The sequence below is a fragment of the Cyclospora cayetanensis genome, unplaced genomic scaffold, assembly GCF_002999335.1.
Source record: "Cyclospora cayetanensis isolate NF1_C8 unplaced genomic scaffold, CcayRef3 CcayRef3_contig_90, whole genome shotgun sequence".
Taxonomy (NCBI): Eukaryota; Apicomplexa; class Conoidasida; order Eucoccidiorida; family Eimeriidae; genus Cyclospora; species Cyclospora cayetanensis.
Window position 1 is genome coordinate 122,916 of NW_020312764.1, and position 11,062 is coordinate 133,977.

The window sequence follows — 11,062 nt, forward strand, 5'->3', positions numbered from 1 at the left end:
CTGGCCTTCTTCAGCGCGAGGCCCCCTGCCTGCCGTGCCTTCCCCACAGGCACCCCCGCTGCAACACCGTGCAGCGTCCAAGCTGGCTGCAGGGGAGGAACCTGTGCCTCCTCAGCCTGGCGGAGCTCCTCAGCGCCTTCAGCCGCTAGGGCGGGAGGCTCTCCTCGGACGGGCGAAGAGCGAAGCACAGCGTCCTCTGAGGCTCCTTGACGCACTCCTGGTAACGGCCTCCATTCGGCAGCTCTTGGGGCCCCCAGCCTCCGCTCATCTCCCTCCTACGCTGCCTACACGTCTCGCATCAGCGGCAGTGGAATTCGTTTAGCATGGAGGCTACTAGAGCAGCAGCGGCAGCCACGCGGATCGCCGCAGACAGCCGTCTAACTCGCAGCGGAACCCTCCTTGAAAGGAGCTTTCATCCACGAGGCGGCTTCCACCAACGCCAAAACCAGCCGCTCACAGCCTCTGCCTCTCTCGAGCACCTTCAGGAGGACGAGGGGGGCCCCCGGGGGGTTGCCCGTCGCTTCTCTTCGCACAGGCGCACTTCTCCGTGCGACCTGCAGCACAAGCAGCAGCAGCAACAGCTGCTGCTAAACTTTGCTGACAATGAAATAGAAGAGCTAAGGCAGGCTTACAAAAAAATTCGCAGCTCCCCGAGCAGGGGACTGGCAGCTGCAGCCACAGAAGGGCCGCAACAGCACCAACAGCAGCAGCAGGTCGAGGACGAGAGGAGAACGCGAGTCAGAGGAGTTAGCAGCAGCAGCAACAACAGTAGTAAGGATAGAGCTCGTGGAGCAGCATCGAGCGATCCATGTGCAGGTGCTTCCTTCACTCACGTTGGCGGCAATGAAAGTAGCAGCAGCAGCAGCAGCACTACGCCGTTCGACGAGCTTCCTGCAGTAGTTGCTGCCGATGGGGAGGAACCTCCACCGTTTGAGGCTTTGTTGCAGAGAGCGCTGCAGCAAGAAGCGGCGCGCATCCGCAGGGGCCTCCCACCGCCTCTCGTACAGCAGCAACGGCAGCAGCAGCAGCACGAGCAGCAGCAGCAGAGTCGTCCGTTTCTCAGAAAAGGCAGCAATCTTCAGGCCTGGAGGGCTCCCTCCGTCTGCAGAAAGCGCAATGCAGCATCAGCACCCTCCTCGAGCGCAGAAACACCAGACTTTCATGGTAAGCGTCGCCTTGCAGCTGCAAGTGATGCCTTGGCTGCAGCTTGTGCTTCCTCTGCACCAAGATTTCGTGTGGCTGCTGCTGCCCTGCAGGGGCGGCTTTGGAGGCTGCAGCAGCAGCGCCTGCCGAAAGGACGAGGCAGGAGCAGCATGCTCGAGCGCATGCTGCCGACGGAGTAGCCGACAGAGAGGACGACGCAGCAGCAGCAGCAGCAGTGGCAGACGTCGAAAACCGACGCGCCGAGTTGGAGGCATGTCTCTTTGAAGAGGAGGAGTCCTCTCCTGCTGGACTGACGAGAGTTCATCGTCATCGACAGCAGGAGTCTCAGGTGCAAGGCGTGCTGCCGCAGCTTCAAGACAATGCAAGCGACGCGGAGGAGGCGAAAGACGGAGAAGATGACTGGCTAGGGGCACAAATGGAGCAGCTGCGTCTTGATGAAGCCCCCCAATGGGAGGCTTCCTGCCAGCCTCACGGAGCAGCAGTAGACACACCACAAAGCGAGCCGCTTCGCCGCTGCGCCGCGCAGAAGACACCCCCTCAACGGGTTCAAAAGAAGCAGCTCGTGGACCCCACTGCAGATGTGCAAAGGGGAGCTGACACATCCCCGTGTGAAGTTTCCCCTGCTTCGTCGAGCCTGAGGCAGACGAAGCAATCGCAGCAGCCACATCTTCTGCAGCGGCCACGCCTAATTACCTTCGCCGATGAGGTTGCCGCAAGAGGCACAGATTCCGCCACTAACGGCGCTCCCGATGGAGCACCCCCCACTCCATGCGATGAACCGCTGCAGGCTTCTGCTGCTGCGGCAGAAGAAAGCGAAAGGGAGCTCTTCATGTCAAGGATGGAAGTGCTCAAAACGCAAATGGCTCGGTATGATGGAGAACGTGCGGAGGAAGACGATGGCTAGAAGGGAGGCCCTTTATAGAGGGGCCCCCGAGCACAGCTTCCGCTTTGTGTGTGTATCTAAGTGGGTGTGTGTATGTATGTCTGTTTGTCTGTATGTATGTATGTCTCTGCGTGAGTGTGCGATGGAGGGCGTTGGCGGAGAAAGGGGGGATGTTGATCCGCGCAGTCCCTGTACCCCCTGGTGTGCCTAAATTGTTGATCCTTGCTGCGCCTCCTGAATCGCGAAAGCCCACAGAGCGCGTGTTGTTTGCGGATTTTCTGTGGGCAGGCTGCGGGAGAGTGAAGAACGGCTAAGGAACATCTCTGCAGAGCTGCGGCAACAGAGGGCAGATCTCGAAGCAGAGCGTGGTGAGGCTTCCAGCCGACGGGAGTGGGGGGGAGTAGTTCGCTACGCCGTCGGAGTCATATGTGGTATTGGGATTTTTTGCGAGCGCTAAGGACAGGCTGCAGACCGCAGCGTTGTACAAATCTGTCTGGCTTTTAGGTTTGAGGGTGCGCGTCTCAGGCCGGCTGCATTCCACTCTGAACGACCAGCACCAGCATGCGTTGCAAGAAATCAGCGCTTGCAGGCAGCAGCTGCAGCAGCAGAAGAGACGATTAGCAGGTGCTCTGGGGGCTTTGGGGGTGTTGGTGGCGACAGGTGCAGGCAGCATCGAGAATCGAGATACTCAGCCGTCGTTTGCAAGCTTAGTGTTTCCGTTTATGCGCCGCGCATGATGTCTGCAGCGGAGAGAGAGCGACTAAGAGAGGGCCTTGCGCAACAGCAACAGCAGCAGCAGCAGCAGCTCTTGCTGCAGAGGCAGGTGGAAGAGCTGAAGGTTCGTTACGCGTGGTGCTCTGTTTCTGCTGCTCCGCGTGCCTCCTGGTGGGGTCTCCCCGAGTTACACCCGGGTGCAGAATAGATGCAGATACGCCTCTTGTTGCATCGGGTTGCTGCTTTCGCAGGAAGAGCTCCAAACTGTAAAATTCCGATATCGTACTGCGCACAACCGTTGGGCTGCTGAGAGGCAGCAGCTCCGTCAACAGCTGCAGGAGGCGAAGGCGGAGTTGCGGCTTGCTATTGCTTGTCGCACACCCTCGCATGCAGGTATGCTCCCGCTTCCGTGTTCAATCGAGGTTGCTTTTTTGACGACGCTCCTACGCCTCTGTTGGCTGCACGCAGCCAGAATGTGCTGCGTTCCTTTTCTCTCTGTCTGTCTCTTCAGGTGCAGCGGCACCATCATCAGGAAGAAGTCTTGCCCGGCACCCCTCTGTGTCAGGCCCCACCACCCCCCCCTCGCACCGACAGCAGCAGAAAAAACAGACGCAACGCCAGCTACACGCAGCGGCAGCAAGCTCCCCCGTGTGCCGTCGAGGCTGCAGCCTCAGCAGCACGAGCAGCCTGCGCAGCACCAGCAACTGCAGCGTCAGACGCTGGGAAGTGCAGCAACAGCAGCGGCAACAGCAGCAGCAGTCGTCTCCCGCGCTGTCTCCCTCGGCTCTGGAGGCTCCTGACTGGCAAGACGCTGCCGCAAGTTTGCTGGATCAAGAATTCCTAGCCGGTGTTACTTGTGCTACCGATGCTGCAGGGGACACACTTGCACCAGAAGCTACAAGAGCCAGCGAACGAGCAGTCGTCTTGTCGGGAGAGGCTGCTGCTGCTGCTTCCGCTTCCGATTTGGGGGAGGGGTCAGCAGATCCTGTCGCTGAAAGCGTGCGGGTGCAGCAGCAGCTGTTGATGCGAAAGCAAAGCCAGGCCTCCTTGCTACCAGCAATGGCGTTCATCTCTCCCACAGATTCCTTTGGTCGCCGCAATCCGCAGCAGCAGCTGCTATTCGAGCAGCAGCAGATGCTGCAGCAGCAACAACAGCAGCTCCTGCAGCAGCAGCAGCTGCTGTTGCAGCTCTCCAAATCGCTGGCAGCAGGCGCCGACCCCACCGCCCCTGCAGCTCTCGCGGCAAGAGGGACGCAACGGAAACAGCAGCAGCAGCAGCAGCCAGGGGGGGTTTTGTCGCAGCAGCCGGATGCCTCGCAGAGCAGCATTTCCACACGCGAGAGCAGCACGCATCATCTGAGCAACAGCATACCCTTGGAGGGCGAACCCCTGTTGCCTTCAGAGATGCAACCGCATCTAGGGGCCTTCCCAGCTGGAAAACAGACAGCAGAACACGCAGCAGCAGCAGCAGCTGCTGCTGCTGCTGCACCAAGTGGGGCAGCAGACAGCGCAGCGCACGAAGCTCCTGCAGCGAGATATCTTGCTGTTTTGGCTGATATGTCCTCACAACAGAAGGAGACCCCGCATGTGGAAGCTCCATGCACCGGTAAGGCTGTAGCTTGCCTATGCATTTGCCGTCGCGGTAACTACAGTTTTGACAGCATCAGTTGCGGGCAGCTATGTCTGCGCCTCCCGTTTGTGTGTATGTATGTGTACGTGTGTGTATGTGTGCATGCGTATGTCGGTGCGCAACAGCAGAAGACTTTGCTTCTTTGTTGTCTTTTGATTTCTCCGGTCCTTTTGTGGCGGGCATGGAAACTCTCAGAGAAATTCTGAGCGATAGAAATCCTCCAGTCGCTAAGAAAGAGCTGAAGGATAGAGTCGAACAGACGCTTGAGTCAGGTATGACGGGATGGTGCCTGAGGAAGAAACGACTAAAAAATCTACATTTAGGGGTATCGGGAGAACTCCTTTGAGTGTATGCAGGGGCTTTGCAATGCTCTAGAGCCAGCATCTTGGGAAAGGCATCCTTTCCTGCTGGCCAGCTCTTTTAAATTCCAGGTTGAGGGGTGTGCGTAGTGTATTAAGGCGCTTTTCTTTCCAACCGCAACTCCTTCGTCCTCTTCTTGCGCGCTGTTTATGCAGGCCATATTCGGATTGTTTACAGCAACGGCCTCGAGCGACTGCGTGCGAGGAACGGCCAGACTTTTGTGCTCTTTCTTAATGGCGACATCAGAATTACTGAACCAGGTGGCGCGCAAGTGCGTCAAAGGGAAATTCTTGGGCAAAGAAGGAGGTTTAGAGGAAGGTTAACCAGTGGGAAATGTATATGCTTGGCTAGTGAAGTAGATTGAGCATTTACTAGGCTCAGAATTCGTAAATATCCACTTGTACCTATGACAGCAGGTACCCCAGGTGGCCACTGAATACGAACTGAACTGATCTTGTTTTGTTTCTCAGATCTACCAGTTCAGGGAAAGCAACACGCTGCAATACAATCTTGCAGACGGTCGGCAGTTTAACCGGTGAGAAGTGGTATCTCTTTTAAAGCTTCTTAATGCACTCAGCGTTCACGATTTTCCACAGAAACTTTACACACCGAAAAGGTAGCCAAAGGGCCCTGCACAATACAACCTGTTCATGACTTTTTTCTAGACTTGTGCGCTTGTGCTTTCGCTGTTCTTCTGCTTAGCTTCTCTGATGGGCAGCTCGAGTGCTTGTTCCCGGATGGGTCAGCGCAGATTATTTTTGCCAACGGAATTCGCAAAATCGTGGGGGCCAACAGAGAGGAAAAGCTCATCTTCCCAGACGGTGAGGCAGTCCACAAAGTTCGCACAAGCATTAAATGAATGAGCACTGCCAGCGGCTTTTTCGAGGATCACAAGTGTTCTGCATGGGGAGGAGTAGCATAAAATGAGAATGAAAGCTTGAATGTGCGGGATACTCAAAGGAAAGTGAAAACGAGGGTCTGCACTGCGAAAAGGAACGACTCGCCAAGGGAAGATCACAAAATACGTATTGAACGTTTCAGGTTGTCACAAGCGACCTTGAACTTTAAATCTGATGAGATGTTCCATCTACCAAATGCTTTGCGGAATTGATTCCTGCTTCTTTTTGTGTGTTTCTTCTCAGGCAGCACGCAGCTCGTGACCGCGCCTGCTGCTTCCGCACCCTGATTTTCCCGTCCTCTGAAAATTCTTATTTTCTGTGCTCGTTTTTTTGCCCTATTTGCGGGATTAATATGGGGGGATGAGTGATTTTACAATGTTTTCGGTTGGATAAGCAGCGTAGCGTAGCCAGAGTAAAACCACAGCCACCCGCCACACGCGGATTCCGCTTTTTGCGACCTTTACTGTTTCATTTAATAGGAACTTTGTCCAAAACGAACCCGCGGCATTGTTTAGGGAATTAAACCTTATGTTCAAAAAAGCATCAGTAGCTCTCCTGTTGACTACTGCCTCACCGCCTCTTGAAGCATGCGCCTACTATTATACTGCTAATCGAAGAATAATCTAGGGGTTGCACAAGATAAATTGATTTGAACGGCAAATGTTTAACGGCAGGCCCAATTTCCCAAGCATCAACGCACATGCACACAGAGTGCATTTGCCTACCGAGGGGGACAATGGGCGGTGTGTGATCTATGAAGTCAAAAAGGGAGATTACCGCACTATCTTAAATTGAAGATATGCACAATATGTGCTGCCGTATGATGCATATACCTGCAAACAGGGGCAGGGTAGTTTGAAAGGCAGCAATGTGGAGGAACAATTTCCGTGGAGTCATCCAGGGGAATGAATGAAGAGATAGGAACCGTAGCTCAGGATGACGTCATCCTGCCGGTACAGAGAGTAAAGACGAGGAAATCCAAAAAAACAATTCATTGACCTCAAGGCCGTATGGTCCTACCATGATGAAATCATTGTTCTTTTCGAGTTAAGCTCCTCTCCCTAAACATTTTTGAATGAAATAAAAACCAATTGGGACGCCACCAAATCCAATGCGGCAACTCGGCTGGAAGCTCTCATAATATTTCTTGAACTCCTCACCTAAACGCTAAAATTATCCGTCAAGATTAATAATTAACGTAATAGGTCTATAGTAATGCATATACTGCCCCCTGTTGCCTCTTCTGTTACCACAAGTTGAGCTCGAGTCCTTTTTACAGACGCACCTGAAACCTGAAGCAAACTGCCACTCATACGCAAGGAAGTGGATAATTTATAGTCAATGTTGAGCTTTCGTTTCGTATGTTGACACGAGTGGACTGCGCTGAATGACCGCCGACAAAGTAGAGGGCTACCAGACCCTCGTAGGCTCGACCCCCGCGTCTCCCGTGGTTTCGGGCACTGCCACATTGAAGGGCGTTCGATTCCTTCACTTTAACTTTTCGTAAGGCATTAACTGTGTTTCAGAAAGCTAAGCTAGTTGCATACATTTTTTAGACCACTGAAGGACCAAAAGTCGTAGGCGTGTGAGGATTTTTGCTCTACTGGCAAGCATAAAAGAGGGATATCTCCATGCCCTCTAGCTCAAATTTTCACTCCTTCACTCTGGCTTATAGAATTTCACTGCCCAAACTCTTTACTTTCGCTGCAACTGGTTGCTTGCTGGTGCAGACCGGCAATGTCATTTATTCATAGGACTGGCTCAACAGACACAGAATCACGTTACACTTCAATGCACACGGGTCTCGGCTGCAGTCCAACTCCATCTGCATAGTCAAAGCAGCTTTGAATATTTTAGGCATTTTCAATGGTAGTTTTTCCATATCGCATCAACTCAGACTTCAACCCGTCGACCAGCACTACCAGCAAGTAGCGCGACAGCCACGGCATCGGAAACATACACCCAAGTATCAGACCTCGTACTCCAGTTCTACGAGCAAAATGTGCCCTGGTCTCTTCTTCGCCATTATTAAGGTATTCCGGTGCAGCATAGAGACAGTCACCAATGTGGGCCAGGCGATAAAAACCACTGCCTGCAAGTACTTTTGCACTTTTGCACTTTTGCGCAATCCATGAGAGAAACAAAAAAAAAGTGTAAGTCTTTTACACTTTCCATTAAACCTTGTAAATACTGAAGAGCTCCTCCATCTCTAAAGAAAGAAACCAAAGGAAACGTTTGTAAAACGAGAACAGTGTTGGTGTGCATGATGGCCAAGGACAGTTCCCTGAGGCGTTCTCGGAGAGGCACTTGGAGACTTCAAAGACGCTAGTTACGCCCCTAAAGGCCTCCTCAAATATTTACCTTATCTGAAGACTGTTCATTCAAATAAATTGCCCGTAAATGCCAAAAGGCAATGACTGTACACATAGAATGGGAGTGCGTACAAAGGATGCAGCTCCTCCCTGCTGCGGTTTCGGATAACTTTTTGCCTTGGAAAACCTATTGGTCGACAGGCTGTTAAACTTAAGAAAGGTGACAGCTGTTACAGAGTCACATGCCGTGAGCCTTTTGCTGCTCGCAGGTTGGAATTTTACCTGTGGAAACGCACAAAAACGAGGCTTCTTTTAGTTGTCACCTTTTGTTGCACACTTCCTTTGTATTGCTGCTGACGCTTCGATTGCATTTGGCATATTTGGTGTACATGCTTATTACAGCGCTAAGAACGCCTCAATTTAGAGTTGTCTTCAACTGCTTCATATTGCATGGGGGGAATTCATAAGCATCTGCTTTCTGAGTGATCCGTGAAGGCTATATTCGTCTTACCTTGCTTATTGCGATAGCTACGCCCTAGCTAAACGATGTTGGTGGTTAGGGATCTCATCCTTTTCTATCTGGCCATATGATGTATGGAAATGATCCTGGGGAGTAGCAAGCTGCAACTCTACTCAGGCCATCCGAAATTACCAGGATGCGATGACAGCGAAAAGCTGCACTTCATGTAGCATTTGAATATCAGCAAAGGCACCGATGAAGTCGACTTCGACTCGCATCGCACAATACTTTTCCCCAGTACTAAAGCACCCCCAACAGTGAAGAATAGTTTCGGAGCACAGTGTTATTAGCGAAAGCATTTTGAAGCTGAAAGCAAGCACTGTAGATATTGAAGTCCTAGACTTGCAGCATTTACACCCTGCAAAAAAGTATCTTACTGGCTTGCGCTTTCGTTTCAGGTCTCTAGTGCACCCTATTACCACTTCCTTTCTTTTAGTGCAATTGTGTGCTGTTGTGAGAATGCGATTGCCAAGTCAGTATTGCATACCCTGTATTACCCGATTTCTTGTTGCATACACTAAAGCACGCATGTACAGAGGCTGCTCTAGCCATAACACCAGTCTAACAATAGCATTCCTACACATATATGCTACATAAATTCGGTAGGTTTTATATCTGTTTGAGGCGCTCCCACCCACATATCCCACGCTTGAGATGCCTCAACCATCCAACAAGGGGCGATCCTAGGCATAGAAACGAAACATGAAAATAAGACAGCAAGATGCATTTACTTTGCAGAGAAATTTGCAAAGAGATAATACAGCTGCTAGAGCGTCTGCTCCGCACACATTCCATGCATTATGTAACTTAAGCACTGCGCTAGGCAATGGTTGAAGCTTCGCCAGTGGCCTGAAAATCGATTCCCACCATATAGTATACACACATGGAAAAGCCCTTGGATTTCGGACCCTACGTGGCACTTGATAGGATCTCTACCGGGAAACAAATGCGACTCCTGGTCCTCTGCGTGCAGTCAAGGTAGGATGTAACAGGCAAGCCAAATCAGCGCTTGCATTCTTGGGTGATGACACTTTTGTTGCAATGAGGGTGAAATCAATGCATATGGTAGTTTGCCATATCAGCGCAAGTCCTAATACAGCGCTGAGAAGAGATGGTACATCCTCAAGATTGCGACCACTTAGCCCGCGTGTCCGAAGGTCGCGCAGCCCCAAGGTGCTGCGTATTGTCTACAAAAGTCTCTACAATTTCGGACAGCGAAGATCCACCGCAGCAAATTTAATGCCCACGAGCAAAGAGCACACCTCGACATAAAATGCGAACACTTCTCATTGTGTACATCACCAATTCTATGCGATGTTTCATATGGAGTGCAGATGGTTGTTTGATCAACATTTTGTCTTCTCTCAAGAAGTGAGCTTTTCTATCCTCCATTCCCATTTATTTGCACTGTAGAAGAGCCTCAGCAAGTAATATGAGTCGAAAGATATTTTAGTCAAGTATCTGTGTCTCAGGAGCGTAATAAAGGAGCAGGTGCCCGAAAACTGACAGCGATAGCTGGATGGAAAATGCATGGACAGAGGGGACGGAATCAAGCTCCCCCAGCGCGAAAAATCAAGCAAAACGTGAAACTGTCAATGATTGCTCCAATTAAGGCAACTTTAGGCGCCTAGATAGCGGGCTCATTTGTGCTATGCACGACCAAAAGAAGGCCATTTTAGAGAAATGGTTAATGTGTAGCCGGACATTGCCCACGTAATCACTTTCTTTTACACTGGGTACACTTTACTCAGAATTACAGGAGCATTGTCGCCTTACTTTATCTCGCCGTCCAACTTATTTATGCACAGCACTCTCAGCACGATGTAACAACACGCTACGTTGCATGCGTGTGCTCAAAATGTTATGTTCAACTAGCTGTGAGAGCTCGGATGCTTACAGGGTGTAGCTTTGAACAATCTAGCTGTGCCTCTTGCTTCATGTGGGGAACTATGAGAAGCGCTGGTAGGGGAAGGAGGGCACTCGTTTGAGAAATTCTCCACTTCCATTTATCTAGTTTGCACTGAGTCTGCATTCTAGTATCTTTATAAAGACCATAGATGGAGTGTTGTAAGATAGAGGCCGCGTAACAGTACGGCATCCGTAGCGAAAAAGGCTACAGAGAGGAATGCCACGGGGTGTACGTAAGTTGTCAATCAGACAGGAGCACAAATGGTTATAAATCCACGCCACGAAAATGACCAGAAAGCATTTCAGGCAAAAAATTTTCCATTAAAAGGGCAAAAAACTCACAAACCATCAGTCAAAATACCTATGGTAGCTGTCTTTCATTATTCTCAAGTTTCGCCTTTTTCTTCCCCTAGCTCTTACGATAATAAGCCCAACCTTCGGATGCTCAAGTGTCATTAGCGGTTCAACAGACCCAAGTCGTCCCCTGAGGCACTTTTCCCTACATGTTTTCATGATTCTAGCCTGCGTAGTCATCCATTGAAGACAGAAACTGCAGGAAAAAGCCAGTAATGTTGAAGCCCATTATTTGAAAAACACATCCTCAGGAAATCCTTCGGTGAATACGGAAAACGCTGAGAAATCTGCACATGTACAGCTTTACACTGATTAAAA

The 11,062-nt window shown here is 51.1% G+C and overlaps 1 protein-coding gene across 1 annotated transcript; it reads left to right on the forward strand.

The window, feature by feature from the left end:
* The first annotated feature begins 323 nt into the window (after positions 1–323).
* Positions 324–4,622, forward strand: LOC34617636 (plectin). The gene is given in 9 exon segments (XM_026336056.1): positions 324–1,287; positions 1,290–2,031; positions 2,336–2,415; positions 2,573–2,671; positions 2,794–2,885; positions 3,013–3,154; positions 3,273–3,608; positions 3,657–4,270; positions 4,605–4,622. Coding segments are annotated over 9 exon segments (3,087 nt in total).
* Positions 4,623–11,062: the final 6,440 nt, after the last annotated feature.